The sequence below is a fragment of the Mustela lutreola genome, chromosome 9 (genome assembly GCF_030435805.1).
Source record: "Mustela lutreola isolate mMusLut2 chromosome 9, mMusLut2.pri, whole genome shotgun sequence".
Lineage (NCBI taxonomy): Eukaryota > Metazoa > Chordata > Mammalia > Carnivora > Mustelidae > Mustela > Mustela lutreola.
The window spans coordinates 34029477-34052608 of NC_081298.1; the positions used below are offsets into that span (position 1 = coordinate 34029477).

General features: G+C 38.3%; 1 protein-coding gene across 4 annotated transcripts in view; it reads left to right on the forward strand.

The window, feature by feature from the left end:
• The window catches only part of PLCB1 (phospholipase C beta 1), a 682758-nt gene that overhangs the window by 420761 nt on the left and 238865 nt on the right, over nt 1-23132 (forward strand). For all 4 annotated transcript variants that reach the window (XM_059133978.1, XM_059133980.1, XM_059133982.1 and 1 more), the window contains exon 4: nt 12630-12767. In XM_059133978.1, coding sequence (XP_058989961.1) covers nt 12630-12767 — 138 coding nt within the window. The remainder of the gene's footprint in view (nt 1-12629; nt 12768-23132) is intronic.

Here is a 23132-nt window from a genome sequence, read left to right on the forward strand (position 1 = left end):
CAAATAAATAAATAAAATCTTTAAAAAAATTCAAATAAATAAATAAATAAATAGAAATGAAACTGTGAAACAATCCTCCAGTATCTTCTAAGCTGTATTGAATGGGAATCACTAAAGAGAAAAAGGGAAAAGTATATGAAATACTCTTACTCCCACTTCATATACTGTTCTGTTTCTTGAGTATCTAAGACAGTGTTTGTTTTGATCATAAAGCAAATATTTTAATGAATTAGAGAACTCAAGGAGTGGGGTAATTTGAGTTAGTCCTTGAGGATAGCATGATTTGTGTTCTCATGATAGGAAACGAGGCAACATTACAATTCAGTCTGAAACACGCCATGCATTAAATGTTGTCTTCGTAGGTTGATATAAAAACTTTTGATTTGCCAGGTTCAAAAAATTTACAAAATTCCCCTAAGGGCAACTTTGTTAGGGGAGAGAAAAGATGAGTGAGAAGGAGGGAAACAGGTGAAAAGATGGTAAGTGATATTTCAGAGCAGTGACAAAAACAATTGCCTAAAAACTAGTGTAGGTTGACAAGTGAAAATGCAAAGAAATGGATAATAATGTCCTGGGCATACTTATGCATTTTTGCACAGTTTTTGTAAAATTAAGAGCACTTCGAACTCATTGAATTCCCTTTTCATACCTGTTTAGAGTTGCACTGACAAAATTTCAGTGATGGTGTTAATGGCATGGAAATCTAATTAACCTGCCTAATTTTACCAAAATAGACCACATTTGTGAAATTCTCAAGGTAATTTTTTCTCATGAAAAGTTGAGGTCTTAGAAATGACAATTTTGGTCTTCCTGTATAATGTTGGATGATCTTGATGGATGGATAGTGAAGAATTTTAGAAGACACTTTCTTACTTCCAAAGAGAAATGCACACATAAAAAGGTATATTTAAAACGGGGCTTATTTAGATGCTACTAGTTATTTCTTATAAAGTAGACATGAGACCTCCTCCAGACTTCGAATGGTAAAGAGCTTTATATCCCTGTGTTTCTGAAGGAATAATTACATTATTGATCTTTGCACATTATGGAATATAGTTAACTCATTTATCTAGAGTCATGGGAAGGAAAGGAGATGTAAATAAAACAGGGAGGTCAATCTGAAAATCAAATCCTATTTTATCTTGAAATATTTTTAAAGCCTTTAGCAAACACAAATTCGCATCTGTATTTAGACACTCACAGATAAATTACCCATTTACTTCGGATTCCCTCAGTAATAAACTGAAAGGAAAACTTCTCCCTTTAAACTCCTATGACCCTTGATAATTGTAATAAGGAGAAGATCTAGAGCTCCTACTTGTTCACTGCTACTTTTCATGTCGCACTTAAGGTACGTTAATCACGCCAGTCACCACAGAATATAGGAGTTCTTTCTGTCCACGTGGCGCGCTACAGTTTGGAAACGTTATTTGGTTTACCACTCTAATGCTTTAAGGTGAACATGACTATCTCCCATATTATGTGGAAGCTGGTCTGAAGCAGCAAAAACCAAGTTGCCTGTTAAATGTAAGAACCAGACACACAAAAGTTCTAGAAACGACTTGTCTTCTAGCGCTCTTTGAATTATGTTCCCCATGGAAGAGTAGATTAAAGAAAATTAAAAAATTAAAATGCATGTGTTTAGAATATAGTCAGCCAGGGTGCCTGGGTATCTTAGTGGGTTAAGCCGCTGCTTTCAGCTCAGGTCATGATCTCAGGGTCCTGGGATTGAGTCCTGCATCGGGCTCTCTGCTCCTGTTTCTTTCTCTCTCTCTCTCTGACTGCCTCTCTGTCTACTTGTGATCTCTTTCTGTCAAATAAATAAATATAATCTTAAAAAAAAAAAAAGAATATAGTCAGCCAATTATACGCAAGCCATACAAGTATTAATGTTAAATACAAATATATGTCTTCTTTGATAAGTCATAATGTAAATAAATATATATGTAAATATATATAGTAAAATGTTCTGATGCTTGTACGAGATTATTCAGTAGGTACACCCATACCGTCTTTAATTTTCAAGCTACTGATTTATTTTTCTTTTCTTTTTCTTTTTTTTTTTTAATTTTATTTATTTATTTGACAGAGAGAGATCACAAGTAGACGGAGAGGCAAGCAGAGAGAGAGAGGGAAGCAGGCTCCCTGCTGAGCAGAGAGCCCGATGCGGGACTCGATTCCTGGACCCGAAGATCATGACCTGAGCCGAAGGCAGTGGCTCAACCTACTGAGCCACCCAGGCACCCAAACTGACTTATTTTTCAAGTAGTCGCATCTAGTTATACGCTGCCCTGAGCACTTAACATATAATTAATCATTTAGTCCCAGGACAAACTTTTATTTTAAGAGGGCACCACTAGGGTGCCTGGGTGGCTCATTTGGTTAAGCGACTCCCTTTGGCTCAGGTCATGGTCCTGGAGGCCCAGGATCGAGTCCCACATCGGGCTCCCTGCTCAGCGGGGAGTCTGCTTCTTCCTCTGACCCTTACCCCTCTCGTGCTCTCTCTCTCATTCTCTGTCTCTCAAATAAATAAAAATAAAACCCTTTTTTTTGTTTGTTTGTTTTGGTGCTTGATTTAAACTTATGTTCTGAGATTCCAGAAGCCCATTTGGCACCACTTAAGGGGCACCATATATCAAGTACCATGTGAGGAGGCAGACATCACCACAAAATCGGGGGGGAAAACAATCTCACTTATAAAAGTTGCACAGACCAGGGAGAACCTAATAAATGTATCTGCAGTCTTTTAATAAATAAGCCTCTTTATTCTTCCAAAACTTGGACACAGCGATATGGAGCCTTATTTAGAAGCACAAACCCTTTCCCGAAAGTTGAAGGAAAATAGAACGTGTTTCACCATCTCAGTGAGGGGATTAAAAGGGAAGGGACAGATGATGTCCAGTAGCCTACTTTGCATGCACCATGACCCCTCAGGGCACATGGATCTTTAGGCACTGGAGTGCAGTGACTGTGCATATAAATTTTGCTGATCGTTAAGTGGAGGCATGTGTCAGAGAAGACGGATAGTTTGAAACATGAGTGACAAATTCTCTATACTTTAGAATTTTTAAGTTTGACAAATTCTAACTAGATTTGGAGGCAGAAGCTAACAATTCCCACTGAATTTTTATTCAAAAGAAAGAAAAAAAGAAAGACAACTGCTATGTGTTTCATGCACTTTAACTTTCAGGAAGGATGATTATACAAACGATGAATGAACTTGGCCGTTCAGCTTCCAGTTTTTCCCAGGAAGACAAGTGATGTCATTAGACCCTATTGCTTTCCTATTTTCATTTCATATTTGGGCTATTTTGTATTTTTATGAACTGTCTAAAATATCTCTACAGGAGATGGCTTGAGTGGATGGGGATTTACTGAGGTTTATTCTGCCACATGAGCTATTTGCACTATTTTTATATAAACTCCATCCAGTTGACTACACTTTTTATCACGAGATGATATGCAGAAAGCTGAGATTTTAGAATCAGATGTACTTGGAATCAAATCTCCCTTCCCCCCATTTTATAAAACTGGACAAATTATCCCCCTAAACTTCAGAGTTCTTGTCTGCAAATTGGGGGGTACATAGCTATCTCTCAGTGTTAATTTGTGGATTAAATGAAGGGGAAAACACAGAACAGCGAGAGTGGGTGCTTAACATATGACTAAGTTACTAATTAGAAGAAACTATTGCCATTATATTTATTATTTTTATAGAGAACTTAGCAGTTGGGAATTTGTCTATTTGCCTGGATGAAATTCCTTCAAAAGCAGATCCCAAAGAATAGATGAAGATTAATCAAAATCAGGATGAAATTTTCTTTCTTTTTTTTTTTTTTAAAGATTGTATTTATTTATTTGGCAGACAGAGATCACAAGTAGGCAGAGAGGCAGGCCCGGTGGGGGGCGGGGGGGAAGCAGGCTCCCCACTGAGCAGAGATCCAGATATGGGGCTTAATCCCAGGACCCTGAGATCATGACCTGAGAGGAAGGCAGAGGCTTAACCCAGTGAGTCACCCAGGTGCTCCAGGATGAAATTTTCTTATTTCATCCAATCACTACTTCAACAGTGTAACACATCATCATGGCACTGAGGTGGTTTCCGCCCCCAGAGGTTTCCCACCCCCCCAGCAGGATTCCCATTTAGTCCTGAGAAAGCTTTCTGGCCATAATACAAGGGAGTTAGCACCCCAGGAGACACTCTTCATCAATGATAGATGGGATTTAACAGATCAATATTCTAGTTTCCAGGCTCCTTGGAGAACATTCTCAGGTGTGTTCTTCACTGTCTCTTGGAGTTGCCCTGGATGGATTGAGCCTCAGGTGCTCAAAGTGGTAAACTTCCCATTAACACACTGTTTATTGGCTTTCTCTCCTCCTATCTCACTTTCCTACTCCCTCATTGCCCTTCCTGTTACCACCTCCAGATTAATTTACCTGGTCCAGATTGTTCACTCAAGTCGGCTTCTGGAACATCGAGACAAACATCCTATTAGCCAAGCAGGTGTATTGCAATCCGGCTCAGTAATACAACTTCTTGAAACAGACAGACAGTGTTTGTCCCACTCTGGCAAATGTCTCTTGAACATCTCCACATTCTGGGACTAACTCACTTTTTCCCAGGCGCCCGGGCACTTTAGTTTAATTCCCTTTTTCTGCTACTTCTGAGTGCCAGCCCTCTGACTGCCTCCAACATCCTCTTTCTCTTTCTTTTCTTTCTAGCTTCTGAAAATACATGAAACCACACTCGGAGCTTTTTTTATGGAGAGGAGAAAAACATCAAACCCTTGAATTTTTGATCACTAGAATGCTATTTGGACATTCTCCTTGAATTTTATCTTGTCTCTGTGGCCATCCCCAAGGATAACCAAACTTTCAGCCACATGGTTATGTCCATATTCAAGGGACTCTTTGGGGGGATGGTTACCTTTATTTTTTTTCCAAACTTTCTCTCTCTCTCTCTCTCTCTTTAGTTTTAGACTTGAAAAGCACATTAATTTTACCTCAATCAATTCATGGCTGGCATCTTCGAACTACTTTATTTTGGGTGGCGATCCATAGGCAGGCCAATTCTATTTTCTTTTTTCCAGCAGTCGATTTATTTGTACACTGAGCCTCCCCATGAGTGGAGTGGAGGCTCTCTTTACACATTCATCACCACGCTCTCCAAAACAAACATAAGTGATCCTACGACAATACCACTGTGAAATCTGAAGGACAGTTCTCAATCTGTTGTTTTCTTTCTAGTATTTGCCCATGGTCACTTTCTTTGTCATAGTCAGTGTGTTTTCCCCTTGCTCCCTCCATCTAAAGGAAAAGCTGAAAAATATTCAAGCCTCCCTCATCTTACACTTACAAGAGAAAATGCCTAAGTAACATCCTCCAAGTCTTCTTTTCTGCATAAGAGAATGTTCACGGCACCATATTTCAGAGTTGTGGTCCATGCAAGAGGATAGTGTTTTATCTAACAAGGCTTGGTGGCTGTGTCAGCTGCCTAAGCTACTAGTACATCCTGAAGAGAATGGCACTCCTCATCACATTCATTAAAACGGGAGAGAAACTTTTGTTTTATTTTTTTAAGTTTTTATTTAAATTTCACTTAGTTAACATGCAGTGTAATATTAGTTTCAGGTGTGTAATATAGTGATTCAGCACATCCCCCAAGGCTCGTCATGCCAAGTGCTGTCCTTAATCACCTGTTCAACCCATTTGGCCCTCACCTCCCCTCTGGTAACCATCATTTTGTTCTCCAGAATCACTTCTTGGTTTGCCTCTCTCCTTTTTCCCTCCTTTGAACATTTGTTTTGTTTCTTAAACCCTACGTATGATTGGAAATTATATGGCATTTGTCATTTTCTAACTGACTTATTTCATTTAGCATTATACTCTCTAGCTCTGTTCATGCCATTGTGAATGTCAAGATTTCATTCTTTTTATGGTTAAGTAATATTCCATTAGGTATGTTTATACCACATCTTTATCCATTCATCAATTGATAGTCGTTTGGGGTGTTTCCATAATTTGACGATTGTAAACAATCCTGCTGTAAACATTAGGGTGCATGTATCCCTTTGAATTAGTATTTTTTTAATTTCTTAGGGAAATACCTAGTAGTGTGATTGCTAGATCATAGAGTAGTTTTACTTTTAACTTTTTGAGGAACTTCCATACTGTTTTCCAAAGTGCCTGTACTAGTTTGCATTCCCACCAGCAATGTAAAGATGTTCCCTTTTCTCCTCATCTTTGCCAACACCAGTTGTTTCTTATGTTGTTAATTTTAGTCATTCTGACAGGTATGAGGTGATATACCTCTAAAACTAAAATAGTATGAGGTGATATACCTCTAAAAACTAAAATATATAGTTTTAGAGGTATATAGATATACCTCTAAAAACTAAAATTTTTTAGTTTTGATTTGCATTTCTGTGATAATGAGTGATATTAAGCATCTCTTCACGTGTCCATTGGCTATCTGTGTGTCTTCTTTGGAAAAATATCTGTTCATATCTTCTGTCCATTTCATTTGTGGAATGTTGAGTTTTGTAAGTTCTTTTTCTATTTTAGATACTAACCCTTTATCAGACATGTCATTTTCAAATATCTAGGAGAGAAAAACTTTGAAAATGAAAAGTGCAAAAATAAGTATTGATTCCAAGGGAATTTGTTAATCTATCTTTTTTCCTTATTTTTTGAGAAGCAAATATTAAATTCAAGAGCTTCGTGGGGAAACATCCTGGATATAAGTTAATATCTTTCCTTTACAACAAAATATGAATAAAGCATAAAAAGTGTTTGGTCTGTCTTCAAAGAAAAGGTAGCTTTATATCTAAAAAGTTTAGCCATACAAGTTATGTGTCACGTTATTTCTCACTGTTTATTATATGAAAGATAAAGTTATATCCATATAACTATAATTCAGGTTGAAAATATTGCATTAAATGCTGAGAATAAAATTAACCTAATATACAAATTGTTCCATAAACCTAAAATCCACTAAATGTATATTTCATGAGAATGGGTAAGGTTTCTTTTCTTTCCTTTTTTTTTTTTTAATTTTATGCATTCATTTGACAGAGAGAGAGAGAGATCACAAGTAGACAGAGAGGAAGGCATAGAGAGAGAGAGAGGGAAGCAGTCTCCCCGCTGATCTGGGAACCCAATGTGGGGCTCGATCCCAAGACCCTGGAATCATGCCCTGAGCCGAAGGCAGAGGCTTAACCCACTGAGCCACCTAGGCGCCCTGGTTTATTTTCTACACCAAAATTTTTCTGGTGTAAAAAATGAAATGTAAAATTTTTTTATTTTAATTATTTTATATTTAGTTATTATTTTAAAATGTAAACAATTTTCTGGTGTAAAAAATGAAATGAAATTTAATTTCTTCAGTGAGTTATTACCTAGAAATGAGCATTAGTAACTTAAACAACTTTCTTTGCAACAGACATGAAGTAATTTAATCATGAATCCTGATGATTGAACGAAAGTGAGTTTATTCAGTATGTCTCCATTTTGTAACTCTTAGGGGAATGGAAGTGTTCTAGAACTTAACTTGCACAGTACAGTTAAATTATAGCTGCCAAAATTCATGGCTGGTCTGGTTAATTCTCACCGTGGAGACATATCTAGGATATTCTCTGGAGAAAGTAGGCCTTGAGTGACAGTTTAGTGAAAATACGAAATTCCGAGTTCATCTCTCCTCTTATTTTTTTTCTGAGCTATATTCTTTACTGCTCTTCAACAGAGAAATTGAATATTTTTACAGAATTGTAGAGATAGCTTGTTTTCTTCATAAAAATTTCAAGGGGGGAGGCTGGGACTCAGTCGTGAAGTGTCTGCCTTTGTCTCAGGTTATGATCCCAGGGTCCTGAGATCAAGCCCATCTTCAGGCTCCCTGCTTCTCCCTCTGCCTGCTGTTTCCCCTAGTTGTGCTCTCTCTCTCTCTTTTTCTGTCAAATAAATAAATAAAACCTTTTTAAAATTTTCAAGGAATATATATCAACAGCAGCAACCAAGAAATGGGTTTGAGTTCGGCAGTAACCCAAGTAGGTAAACACCTCTCTGAAAACTGGTCAGGAGCTTCAATCAATAAGAAAATCTCAGACAGGGCACCTGGGTGGCTCAGTCAGTTGAGGATCTGACTCTGGTCATGATCTCAGGGCCTGAGATTGAGCCCAGCTTGGGATTCTCCCCTGCTCATGCGCGTGTGTGCGCGCACGCGTGCTCTCTCTCTGTCTCTCTCTCTCTGTGCCCCTCCCTCTCTCTGGAAGAAAGGAAGGAAGAAAGAAAGAAATAGAGAAGAATAAAAAGAAAGAAAGTCTAGACATAAAGTCCTCTGTAGAATAGATTTTTAGGAGGCGGTGATTTTCATGCAAATTGTCTGTAGGCTTTTGTTATTGTTATGATTTTAATTTTCTTCTTTCTTTTTGAAATGCAGCCACTCATATCTCCAGACCTGAGACTGATGTACCCCAGAAACAACGATTTTTTTCGGATGTTTCCATTAAATTCCTTCTATCTATAAGGTCCTCCAAACACTTTTGTGCCTCTGTTTTTTATCCTTCCAGATAATTCCCTCTTTACCTATTCTCTGAGGGTCTCCTCTGCTAAAAACAGCTCAGGGCAACTTTTGATACTTGAAAGGACAAATATCTCTTTCACTATACCCTTCATATATCAACATGTTCAATAATGAGACCAAGGTTTGAAGCCACCCTGTCACCTTGGGATATTGAGTTCAAAATGAGAAAACTCAGAGTATAGGTAAAAAGAAAAGTAAAGTCGTTTCTTAAGGGAGAGAATGCTAACATAACCTAAGTTTGATGTTGATTAAAAAAAAAAATGAAATATAAAGAAAAGATGTAGTTGTAAAGACAAGTAAAATGATTAATGGTAAGAATAAAAATTTGTATAATCAATTATCAAAAAAGGACATTAGTAAGGAAATTATTTATTATATGCTTTGAACAATATCTCTATTTATTTCCAGAATTACATAATTTTAAAATATTGTGGTTTCTATTGAAAAATTATTTCTAAAATATTATTGTGCCTGATGCTCATGCTCAATATTCCTTTTTATTATTTATTGTACAACCATCTCAGATATAGAGAGATTTACAGAATGGTTTCTCAGATACCTGTTCCTCAGATTCAATCATCAGCACCAACATTTTGCTAGTCTGCCTTATCCCCCCAATCCCTGACATTACCTCCAAATACTGCATTCCACAGTTCTAATTACATAAAAATCCACTGTTTTTACAATTATATATAAACAGCCATTAGTGGGAAAACGTTTACAGAGCTGTTGCAAAGATCTGATCATCTTAGAAATTTCTGTTGAGGGTGCCTGGGTGGCTCAGTGGGTTAAAGCCTCTGTCTTCAGCTCAGGTCATGATCTTAAGGTCTTGGGATCAAGTCCCGCATCAGGCTCTCTGCTCAGCGGGGAGTCTGCTTCCCCCCGCCCCCTGCCTACCTCTCTGACTACTTGTGATCTTCATCTGTCAAATAAATAAATAAAACCTTAAAAAAAAAAAATCCTGTTGACCATACCTAGCCATATTGTCTTTTTCCAGAATTATTTTCTTTAAATATATATATATATATATATTTCAAATATATATATATATATATTTGAAATATATATATATATATATATTTAAAAGAGAGAGCATGAGGGAGAGGGCAGAATCCCTGCTGAGTAGGGAGCCTGATGTGGGGCTAAATCCCAGGACCCTGGGATCATGGCCTTAGCTGAAGACAGAAGTTTAGAAGACAGATGCTTAACTGACTAATATACCCAAGCAGGCCCAGAATTATTTTCTATTCTGGCACCTTCTCTAGGTTCTCTCTACTTGCCTTGCATTCCTATAGCTCAAGGACAACTCATGAGAACCCCCTGACCCCCACGCCTCGTCCATGCAGTTCTGAGACATTGCAGTCTTAAATCAATCACTATGTAATTAGTGTACAAAAGTGTTTTAAAAAGACATGAGGGGGCACCTGGATGGCTCAGTGGGTTAAAGCCTCTGCCTTCGGCTCAGGTCATGATCCCAGCTGGGGTCCTAGGATCGAGCCCCACATCAGGCTCTGCTCAGTAAGAGGCCTGCTTCTCTTCCTCTCTTTCTCTGCCTGCCTCTCTGCCTGCTTGTGATCTCTGTCTGTCAAATAAATAAATAAAATCTTTAAGAAAAAAAAAAGGACATGAGAATTAGTAAAGTAATACAGACTGATCAGAAAATGGTCTGGTTTTAGGGACTGTGAGCCAGGAACCTCAGATGAAGACCAAATACATACGAAAAATATATTTTGGTCATCTTGGATGACCAAAATATATTTTTCTTACAAATCACAGTATCACAGATAGACTCTGTGATTATTGGTACAAAACTTGTGATTTATAATCTTAAGTTTCAGATGGTTTCTGATAATTACCTTTCTCTTCCAAGTATACAAAAAAAATTTGAAATACTGATCATTTTCTTTTCTAACTTTTGCTTCAAATGTGTTCAAAAATTATGATTCAAATTAACAAAGCAAAAAAAAAGTGACAAATAAACAAACAAACAAAACCAGACTCTGAAATACAGAGAACAGGCTGGTGGTAGCCAGCAGGAAGGTGAGTAGGGGGATGAGTGAAATGAGTGAAGGGGATTAAGTACAATTATAACGATGAACACTAAGAAATGTACAGAACTATTTCATCATTATATTGTACACCTGAAACTAATATAATACTGTATGTTAATTATACTTGCATTTAAAAATAAATTAAAAATTTAAAAATCAGGATGCAGTTAACCACATTACAGAACAGCTAGAATCATTCTTTATTAGCCTTCATTAAAAGTCCATTCTTCCTGAACCTTTTCCTCTACTCTTTTATTAACACTAGAATGCTGAAATTTTCCCTTTTTTGTTATTGTTTACTTAATAAAATTTTTCCTCTATTCCTCTCCTTTTCTAGGTCATGCAAATTGATGTTCTTGTGATAGCATTTGGTCTTTCTAGACGTGCTGATGTACTTGATAAGTTCCCAACCTGTTAGCGTAGTTGAAGCTTCAGTTATAGTCGGCACACCTTTGAGATGGATTTTTCTCTCTTCATAACTTACCTGAAAATGTTCCTCTTTACATAGTCTAACAGGGGAGAAAGTTTTATTAACTAAGAGAGGATTAATGGTACTGAGTGAAATAATTTAGCTGGAAAGGTTTTGTTTCTTTTCTTTGTTCTTCTTCTTCTTCTTCTTTTTTTAAGTCCATTTTTTCTTTGTAAGGATGCTATAAATAAAAACCTTAAAAAGGAGATCAAAATTAACCAGGTCCTGTTGGCCCAGCATTTAGCTAAATAAATAAGAATAGAAATTTATTCCTTGCTCATAAGCTGGCTGCAGATTTGCCAAGTGATTGATTTGATGTTGATTTTCTGCATGGACCTCTCATTTCCTATGAGAGGAAAATGAAATCAGCCAAGGTGAATGAGTCCTATTTTAGGTCTTACTTTTAATTCGGGAGGTTTGGAAGCCTCCATTTTCCAGCAGATCTAGATATCCAAGGAATCCTCACTTACGGTATCCTGAAAAAGGGAACTTGCTCTGAAAAGACTGCAGAAGTTCTCTCTGTCCAAATCCCAGTATGTTCTGAGGATGGAATTGAAATGAACATATTGATGACAGGTGCCGCCATTTTGCCCAGTCTAACAGCCTATTTCTTTACAATGGAAATCCGTGTTGGAGAAGGTTCAAGCTATGACTCCCAGCCATGTTTGTGCCTCAGCTCTGGATAGCATCACCATGTTCTATTTCTACAAGAATCACCTTCTTCATCTTAATGTGTCATGAATTGAGGACAGAGATGAGACTGTGTATTTCAATATGTGACTTGTGGGATGATTGGAGGGAATAAAGGGAGAATTATGGCACATAAAAATAAGCTACTAAATGATGTATGACAGAAAGACTAAGACTAATTGACTAAGGACCATAATTCTTATTTTTTTCCAGGTTTATTGAGGTATAATTACCATATAACATTGTGTAAGCTTAATATGTACAATGTGATGATTTGTTGCACACACATATTGCATTAGCCAACACCACCCTCACATCATATAATACCGTTTCTTTTTTGTGGTGAGAACACTTAAGATCTACACTGTTAGCATCTTTCTAGTATCTAATACAATATTATTAACCCTAATTCCCATGCTGTACATTAAGTCCTTATAACATATTCATCTTGTATCTGGAAGTGTGTAGTCTTTGAACAAAATCTCTTCATTTTCCCCACACTCTCTGCCCCTGGTATCCACCACTCTACTCTCTTGTTTCTCTGAGTTCAGCTTTTTTTTTTATTCTACCTGCAATATTTTTCTTTCTCTGTCTCATTCATTTCACATCATGCCATGAGAACCATAAATCTTGAGTAAGAAATTCTCTCTCCACAACCTTTCAGCAAGTTGCTTGACCTCTCTGGGCCATGATGGGGTTTGGGACTTCAATCATACTGTTTTTTAGTAAGAATAAAAGTCAATTTTGTTTTGAAGGCATTCTAAGTCTAATACTTTGAAACTATGCTATTGTATTGGAATCTCTAGTTATAGATTAACTTTTTTCAATGTTTATTATCCAGGACCCCAAGTTACGTGAACTTTTGGATGTGGGGAACATCGGGCGCCTGGAGCATCGTATGATAACCGTGGTGTATGGGCCTGACTTGGTTAACATCTCCCATTTGAATCTCGTGGCTTTCCAAGAAGAAGTAGCCAAGGTATGGTGGATAGAAACTTCTGGCCTTTGTCATCTCACTCTGAAACTTTGTGATATTGTATTGATCTCTGCAAGAGATTGAGTTGTTTTCATATTTAACATGTGTTAAAATTACATCTAAAAATAATCCAGCTGCCAAGTAGAAGTGTAATTCAAACCTTCCAAATGATGGCCCCTACTAAGAGTTATGGGGATTTTTCATTAGGCATCAGGCATTTGATATAATTTCTTTGCAGAAGAAAATATAGGTGACACCACTTTTTACTTCACTTAAACACCTTGTCCCTACACTGTCTCTCTTAACCTCATCCCAAACATTTCTGACTCCATCTCCTCTTCAACCATCTCCTTGAGAGCAGATATTCTTAGCACCTTATTAATTTCCTTTAACCTACATACCCCCTAGCCTACCACCATGCACATGGTAGCTGCTCAAAGAATATGAGAAGAAATGAAACAATTTTGAAACAAAAATTTCAAATAATGACAATAAAGAACACTTATTCAGTTATGAACTAGAATAATAAATTAGATGGAGCATCTCCATTAAGCACTTGCTAATTTACTGTCATAGCAGGCCTTTCAGATACATGCAGAAATAACTAGAATAGAGCAAGATCTATCAAACCAGAAGCCATCAACTCCACTTTGAGACTTTCTCTGAAATAGTCCAATTGCCATGAAAATCAGAGCACTGAAATGAACATATCAAAAGAAGGGGTCTCTTTTTTCACGTTTACAGTTCACAGGATAGAAATGATGATCCTTACCCTTCATACCTTCCCTTCAAGAGTTAAGAATATGAATCAAAGGGCACCTGGGTGGCTCAGTGGGTTAAGCCGCTGCCTTCAGCTCAGGTCATGATCTCGGGGTCCTGGGATCGAGTCCCGCATCGGGCTCTCTGCTCAGCAGGAGCCTGCTTCCTCCTCTCTCTCTCTCTCTGCCTGCCTCTCTGCCTACTCGTGATCTCTCTCTGTCAAATAAATAAATAAAACCTTTAAAAAAAAAAAAGAATATGAATCAAAGAATACTTTTAAGTCATATATCATATCTGTGCCCTTATAGAACTTCTCCTGTCAAGAATCACAGCTATAGGGCCAAGCCAATCATCATTATGATCTATAAATTTTTAACCCTCAGTGGTCTGACAGTTCTCTGAGCTACACTAGAAATAATGACCTGACCTCTAATTTTTTAGTGATTATGGCAGAGACTTATTTCCAACGTTTACATGATATCAGTCTTACTTCTTACAAAGGAATGAATGAAATGCCAACCAGTTTTAACAGTGTGAGGTCTTTAGAAACTACTTTCCAAGCCTGTGTTACAGACTTACTCTATTTTCCCTTTTTGAGAACCAAGTCATCCATTTGCTTCTAGAGGATATCTCAGATGTTTCGAGAGACTTCAGTTTTATGAAACATTCAGTGTGGCAGCGTTATACTTACCTAGCAAGAGTTCTCATTCCTGAATATTATTGGTAATCTGTGAGTTTACATACTTCATTTCTCAGTATATGGATGGATGGATGGATGGATGAACATGGATAAATAAATAGTAATGATTTGTAAAATATCTTTTATAAAATATCTTTCCCCAAATGTAGCCATATTCAGTTTTAAAAATCACCAATTCAGGAGATTCTTTAACTCTCAAAAACATTCAGTAAATGACAGTGACTTGAATTCAGGGAGGCTTTTTCTAAGAGTGAATATAGATTTTATATTATAAGCCAATCTACATATCTTATACTGCATTAAACTTTGTGCAATTATGTTTAAAACATATTCAATTTCCTCCTCTCCGTGCACTCCTACCCACTAATTTTCTTTAAGGATATTGATGCCTGAGCCATGTAATATTCCCTGTCAGGACTGCATCTGTAGACATCGTCCCAGGAGCAACTTGATGTTTCTGGTATAATTAATGAAGCTACAGAATACGTTTTGCCTTTCCTGCCTTCCCAGTAGGGTATTTTTTTCCCCAACTGAAACTGCTCAGCCAGAAGGTTAAGATTTGCAAACACCATTTTACTCTGAAAACTTACTTTTCTTCCTTTTAATTGTCAGTATTGTCTTATAATATCACACCTTTTATTTAATCTCTGGGGCCAATGTACATGATGCTTTGTGTAGTGCCAACACCAAAGGAGACAGCCTCTCTCATTATGTAGAATGCCTGACAGAAACCTGAGCTGCTTTGAAACTCGAATGTCTCCAGAAGAAATTATTTACAAAGGGATTCTGGCTCATTTATTCATTCAACACATATTTGTTAGTTGCCTTCTCTATGCCAACCACAGTTCCAGTGTTAGGGATTCAGCATTCTAGAATGCTGAGAGCCAGCATCCTGGGAGAAATAAACAGATAAATCACCACTATGAAGGAAATATATTGTAGGTCAGATGGAGATCTGTGTGGAAGAATAAAGCAGGAGGAGAGGGCACAAGGCGTGGGAGAAGGGGGTTATTTCTTTATGGGGTATACAGAGAAGGTGAAAAATCTGAAGGAAGTTGTTCCATTACAGCAATATCATAGATTTCTGTGAAATCCGTTGGATCAATTTAAAAAATCAATCAGAACTAGAACTTGAATTTTCCTAAATATATTATGCCAGATTTGCATGCTTCCTTTCTTACATAAATCACTTAAATTTGAACTTTTTATTTATTCTTTAAGACAAGTGACTTTTTAAAAGTTTGATAGAGGAGAACACTGTCTTTCAATTTTTCTTTCTGTAGTTGGACTAAAAATATGGTATCTCTTGCAATTATACAATAATCATACTTTTTGTTATGGAACTTGGCTTTCCAACCACTCTATACCTAAAGAATTTTCTTTCTTTGCTTCCTAAAGGGGCACTCCCTTTAATGTGCCAAGAAAACAGCTGATTTCACCTTTGCCTTCTGAGTCACATACTTCTCCAGGCATCCTCTGCTCCCCTAGGGACCCATGGACAAATGCACTATCCCCCGGAACTCCTGAACTTCAGTCCATCTCCATGGGATGCCCTAATTTCTCCTGGGAGCTCTGGGGAGGAGGTGAATAACACCATCCTTCCTTTCACTTTTCTACCATTAACTTCCAATAATTCTCTACTCATGGCTACATGACTTGTGGCAAAGTTATCAACGATGGAAACTAGCCAAGGTAGCAGAAGTTGATTCCCTGTGTTGTGATATGGGCTTCTGAAGGACTTTGGCTCTTATTGTGAGGAAGATGGAAGCCACTGAGGGTTTTAAGCACTGACTTAACCCTTTAGTCAATAATGGACTGCCTGGGGAGAGGCAATATTATGGAAGCTGGGAGACCAGTGAAACTACCAAAATATTTGAAGTGAGTTGTTAGTAACTTGGACCAAGGTGGGGCTGCATAGGAAATGAGAAGGAGTCTCTGTATGTGTGTGTGTGTGTGTGTGTGTGTGTGTGTGTATTATATGGAGAGAGAGAGAGAGAGAGAGAGAGGGAGGAAGAATCAAGAGCAGAGATTTATGAATCATATGTTGCATGCAAGAAAAAAAGAAGAATCAAGGATGAAGTTAGAGTTTTGGCCCAAGAGACAGGCAGGATGGAAATATCACTTACATCATAGGGGAAATTTTAAATAGAGCACATTTGTGGGTATACAGTTAAGGGTTCAGTTTTGATTATGTTCAGATTGAGATCATTATTAGACACCCAACTGGATATGTTGAGTTGGATATACGAGCCTGGAGATGAGTGCCAAATATAATACATTAATTTGGAAGTCATCAGGTCATAGATAATATTTAATGAGGCTGGATGAGATCAGCCAGGAAGTGACTGCAGATAGAGAAGATGTCCAAGACCTGAGTCATCGATACGCCAACATAAAGAGATTGAGATAAGAAAGAATCAGAAAAGGAGGCCAGTGAGGAGGAGGCATTGAGGAAGTGTGTGTCATTGGAAGGCGGGTGAAGGGAACATTTTAGGGAGAATAAAGTGATCAACAGTAGGGTCAAATGCTGCTCAAGATGAAGACCAAGAATGGACCCTTGTATTGAGTAACATAGAGGTCGCTAGTGACTTTGATCAGAGTAGCTTCAGTGGAGTGGTGGCATCAAAGCCTATTGGAATGGGCTCTGGGGAATGTTGACAAGGGAGAAAAAAAGAAGCCAAAAAAAAAAAAAAAGCTTTTTTTTTGGGAAGTTTTGATAAGAAAGAGAAATGGGAAGCAATGTCCAGAAATGGTTTTTAAGATGTGAGAAGCAACAGTATACATGTATGCTAATAGGAATGGTCCCATAGAGGGAAACAATGTGTTACTGCAGGAAAGAAGAGTTGCTAGAGCAAGTCTTTGAGTAGGAGAAGCAGTAGGATCTAGTGCAGAGCTCAGTAAACTACAGCCTGGGGGCCACTTCTGGTCTACCACCTGTTTTTATACTTTTATGGGAACACATTGTGTCTATGGCTGCTTTCTCTAGACAGAGATGAATAGTTATTCACTGTCAGGTCCTTTATTTAAAAAGTGTGTTGACCTAGTCCTAGTTCAGAGGTAGAAGGGCTAATCTCAGACAAAAGCAAGAACAGTCCATCAACAAGAGAAGAAAGAGTGGAACATATTGATAGAGATGCTAATAAGGGGTACATGTGGTACATGGGGTGGAGAAAGCTGAAGACATTTTCTGTTCGCCTTTACTTTCTCCATGACAAAGGACACAGAAGTCAGCAGCTGAGCGTAAAGGTGATGTGAACCTTCAAGCCTTTCTCTGCACTACTTGGTGCATTTCTTTGAAGATCTGGCTATAAGATTAACAGGGACTGTGAAAGACAGATCATTCACATCAACCTCCAAAATAATGTTTTGAGCATATCAGCCAATTTATGAGATCAATGCAAATTCTTCCATTGGTCAAGAAGCTTGAAGAAAAAAACAATTGTCTTCTACCTGCCCAACACTAGAGCGTCTTTTGAATATTCTGCTTTTCTTTGAGGTGCGGCGCTACTCAGAAAGAGACTCCTTATAGTGCACACCACCTGCTGTAGTCACGCAGTCTGAACAGCATTGCAGTCACGCCATAAAGCAGATTGCTCTGAGACGGGGCTGAGGTTCACGGGATTGCCATGTGTTGGGGTTCACTTTTAGATCTCAGGGGTTCAGTGTGCAACTATTGGGAGATCAGTCTTCACTGAGAGAATCTCAGCAAGGAAGGAAATCTGTCTCGAGTTAGCAAAGAGGATTCCCAGGAGGCAAACGCAGCATATCTTCCCTCTAGGTTCTTCTTTTCCATGGCTGGGTCCCTGGAAGCTCATGCCCTCCCTCAAACTCCCCAACTCCTATCTCCAATCTTTGTTCAAGGCCGTATCTTAGCGGCATACCCCATCACCCTAAGAAAAAGGATTGGCGATCTCAGGCTCTAATATTCAGTCCTAAGGAGTTTGATACTCTGATCGGCCCCGTAGGTGGGCGTATTGTTGAACCACTGCCTACTTTGGCAGATTTCAATCCAGGTGTTGCTTCAGCATGTTAAGGTGCACTGAACTGAAACAGCAAAGATCCAGTGGGTTAAGAATGAGATGCGCGTTGTCAGAGTTGTGCAGGGGAGATTTTGCCTTCATTTCTCGGCACAAGATTTGCCAGATGCCATTGCTTTCCATCCTTAATTCTTTACACACTAAATTCTCTGAAGCATTTATAAATAGGAAAGCATGAAATTTAACAGGAATTTGGTGAGATTTTTTTTTTAATTTTTTATTGAAAAGCACCAATTTTGACTATACAATTTGTTAGATATTTGAGAAGACAACCCACCCATGTAAATAAAACCCAGATCAAGAAACAGGACATCACCAATACTCCAGAGTCTACCCTACTAACACACCCCTAATTTTTCTTTTATTAGAGAGAGAGAGAATGTGTGTGTGTGTGTGTGTGTGTGTGTGTGTGTGTGTGCAGACACCCTGCTGAGCAGGGAGCCCTACATGGGACTGGATCCCAGGACCCTGAGATCATGACCTGAGCCAAAGGCAGACATTTCATGGATTGGGCCACCCAGGCGCCCCTAACACCCACCTATTTTGACCTCCACATCTATAGATTCGTTTTATCTGTTTTTATAATTTCTGTAAATAGAATCAGGAAACATGTTTTCTTTCTGGCCCAACAACATTATTAGTAGTAGTATTCAACATTATATTTAGGAAACCCTTCTTTATTTTTACATGTGGTTACAGTTTATTTCATTCTCTTTGCTAAAGAGTATACCATAATTTATATATCTCTTTTATGGTTGATGAACAATCAGGCAATTTCCACTTCAAGACTATTATAGATAGTGTTGCTGTAAACATATGCCTTTCTGTGAGATAAGTGTTGCTGATCATAGATCTTCATATGTTCAACTTTGATAGATAATGGCGCTTTACCAAACTGTTTGAGCCAATTGGTATTTTAAACAGTAAATTCACACTTGCAAAAATAATGTTTAATAATGGATGTCTGTATGTTAATTTATTACATTTTGACATCATAAAATAATGAGCTTTCCAAAGATATGCTCTATAAAATGAACATCAGCCTTGAATGACTCTCATTTTAGATTTTTTCAGGGAACCTCTGCCGTGTCTGTAGCTATGAATGTCATAGAAAACATAGCTCATTTTGAGGGTATGGCCTGGGATTCCTTGGAATTTTTCCATGCTTGTTTGCTCACCATTCAAATACTTGAAGGCTCTCTGAATTTCCCAACTAGCTCTCACCTCTCTTTCCTTATCCCTTTTCCCCCTGCTTATGTTGCTCAAATTCTTGACAGGTCTCACTTATAGGCACCTTCTACCTACTTTCTTAGAAGTCTCCCTTTGCTCTTCAACTATATAGGACCATCTGTATAAAAATCATCTTAAAAAAATAAATAAATTGAAATTCTAAAAAAGAAAGAAAGAAGGAAAAAAACACTCAAACCTGATCATGCTTGAAATCTTCTTCATTGCTTATTACCTAAAAAATGAAGTTTTCTGTGTATTTCACTCATTCATTTAGTGAACAAAGATTCACTGAAGGCTTCGTATGTGGTAGTGACGACCTCAGGGGACACTGGGGATTGGTTAGTGACCATACAAACATAGCCCTTGCTCTCAGGTGCTGACAACGCACCGCTTGGACCCCTCATACCAGTCTGCTCCCATAGCTCCTAACTACCTATGATTCTTTCTGCCTTTACAATTTTAATTTTGGTACCTTCAGAATTGTATATTGTATTGTATATCACTTTTCCATTTTGTCCACCAGGAGAACTTCCAAGCCTCCTTAGGGACTCAGCTTAAATACAACTCATCCATCTCTCCCTCCCTCCCATGATTTCCATGCATGAATAATGGAGTTTCCTTTTCCGCTCTTTGGAGAACCCCATGCATATTTTCTGTGTCATTTATCACACTGTAATTTTGTATCTGACACCCTACCTTTAATTTCGGAGCTTCTTAAAGTCAGAAACAATAGCTTCATCATTTCTGTGTTCCCAGGATCTAGCTTAGTGTATATAGTACTTGCTCAGTACATGAGTATTTGAGGAAAAAAAGAAAAGAAAGAGGAAGAGAGAAAGGGGAGAAGATTTGGAGCCCTTGAAAACATCTTTGATGATAGATCATAAAAACTTTCAAGCCGGGGCACCTGGGTGGCTCAGTGGGTTAAGCTGCTGCCTTCAGCTCTGGTCATGATCTCAGGGTCCTGGGATTGAGTCCCGCATCGGGCTCTCTCCTCAGCGGGGAGCCTGCTTCCCTCTCTCTCTCTCTGCCTGCCTCTCCGTCTACTTGTGATTTCTCTCTGTCAAATAAATAAATAAAATCTTAAGGAAAAAAAAAAAAAACTTTCAAGCCATGGGGACTTGGAATCATGTATTCCGATCTCTTTTTTTCGACGTGAAGAAATTGAAACCCCTTGGTGAGGGCTCCAAGCCCTCTCTTCCCAGAACAGATCTCTCTCTAGGGTTTGCCACGGTTTTCAGTAGCAGAAAGGGAAGGCAGTAACTACAATGGCTCCCATCCTGTTCATCTTTCCCAAACTCAACCTTGTTCCTGCTCATGGAGTCATGGTTCCTATCACCCTCCCCTACCCACCAGTTACTGAGATGGCTTTGAACAGTCAAATAGTTGAGGCCTTTCAGGTGAAGAGAATGAGAGAAGGTGCTGGGGGGAGGGCTTTTTTTTTTTTTTTAAGAAAAAAGATATCATGTCTACAAAATAAAATTGGAAAAGAGAAAGGAAAGAGAAACCAGGGAAAGGAACTGCCGCAGCCACCACTATCTTGCTGTTCCTGATCTAGAACTTGAATCATCAAAAACTGGGAATTCTCTTAGACATTCCTCCAAATTAACAGTTTTTAAAACTTAAAAACTGTTTTTAAAACTTACCCCAAGCGACACGAGGTATATATATATATATATATATATATATATATATATATATATATTTGTGTGTGTGTGTACATATACATTGAGATAAGAATTTTCAGACACTAATGTATTTTGTACAAAAAATGTAATTTATCCCTTTAACTAGGACCAAAACATGGTGAGCCATGGGTATAGGTCTGATTTTCTTAAAACAAAAATGATTAAGAAGAATAAAAGGTACCTTATATTGTTTTTAGCAGTGTATTTTGGAGCAAAATGGAAAATTATGCAAGACCTCCTCGGGGGCAGAATATATATGCCAAAATGATTGCCATTTACAAATGGATTATTGTGTTTTATGTATCTTCATTCACTTCTATTCCTGTCCTCCTCATATCCGCAAAACGTGCCTAGGTCATCCTAAGATACTCCCCCTCCTGACCCTAAATAAGGGCCAGGCTCTCACCGAGTCAGTACACTGTACTGTTGGTCTTGGAATTTTGTGGCCGTGGATGTCCTTTGTTGGCAGCTGAGATCCGTTCCAGATTCTGCATTTGTATTTTGGATGAGTGTGGAGCAGATGAAAGAGGCGCATCTTAAACTTTCAAATTGAGAAAATGTCACCCATATGGAATGTCCGTACGAAAGTTTAAAAGTTCAAAAGTCAAGAGAGAGGCATTCATAATACAAAGAGGAGGGAAAAGACAACTTGGACATTAATCTCCTCCTTACACCCAGATAAGAACCAGCAGCCGCTCTTCTGGTGACTGGAGGAAAGCGCCCCACCCTCAGTCTTCTGGGTGTCTTTTCTGCATTCCTTAAGCAAGAGTCAGGCAGTGTTTAAGGGATCCACATAGAGGAATGAATGCCAAACTGAAGGGAAAATATATACCCTTCGGCACAGAAATGCATGTGCTATCAGACTATGGGCTGCCTTCAGTGCTAACCCACTTCTCCCCAGAAAGGAAAGCCAGAAAACTGCTTAAGAGCAGTGCCCCCCCTTTTCTTCCAAACACCCCAAAACACAGAAATGAGCTGCTGCCCCCTCGTTCCTACACCTCCCTGCCTTCTGAGGCTTGCAGCTGAGTAAGCCCTAATTGTCTGTCTTTGTGGATGGTCTTGAAGCAGGCAGGCAGATTAAAACAAACAAACAGGGACACTTGACTCTGCCAGTTAAGAGTCTTCCTTCAGCTCAGGTTGTGATCCCAGGGTCCTGGGATTGAGTCCCGCATTGGGCTCCCTGCTCAGAGGGGAGTCTGCTTCTCCCTCTGCCTGCCCTCCCCCTGCTTAGGCACATGCATTCTCTCTCTCTCTCTGAAATAAATTTTTTAAAAAATTAAAACAAAAGTTCTAATATTTTTGGAAGGAAGAAGAGCTTTAAAAACATTGGGCTTCCTTGTTTAATTACTGGGGAGAAATATCTGGGATCCTCTGAGAGTGGCAGGTTGATCTGTGTCCTCTACTGCCTGAATATCAGTTGTCATTTTTATGCTCCTAGTACCTCCAAGACTCCCAATGAACAAGCTGCCCCTGAGAATGAAAAAAAAAATTAAAATAATTAATAATTAAAAATTAAATACTTTGTCAATTAATTTGCTATTAATTATATTAATATTATATGGTATTAATCTATTAATTGTAATATATTTTAACAGGATTGACCTGGCTGCTCTGTTGAAAAGCCATAGTAGGGATGCGGAAGCAGAAACAGGGAGAGGAGAGTGCTTGGGGTGGAGATAGTGAGAAATGGCTGGGTTCTGGATATACTTTGAGTGTAAAGCCAAAAAAATGCATAAAACCATACTGATGGATTGGATACACGGCACAAGAGAAAGAGGGAGCTAAGGGTGATGTCAGTTTTGCTGGTATTGCATTTATTGAGATGGAGAACCAAGTAAGGAGGGAAAATCAGAAATTTGGTTTTGGACATAAGGTTTAAAATAGTGTAAGTCCAAAGCAGTAGAATAACCACAGATGTGACTTGCTATCTTCCTTGAGATACTATGAAAATGAATGA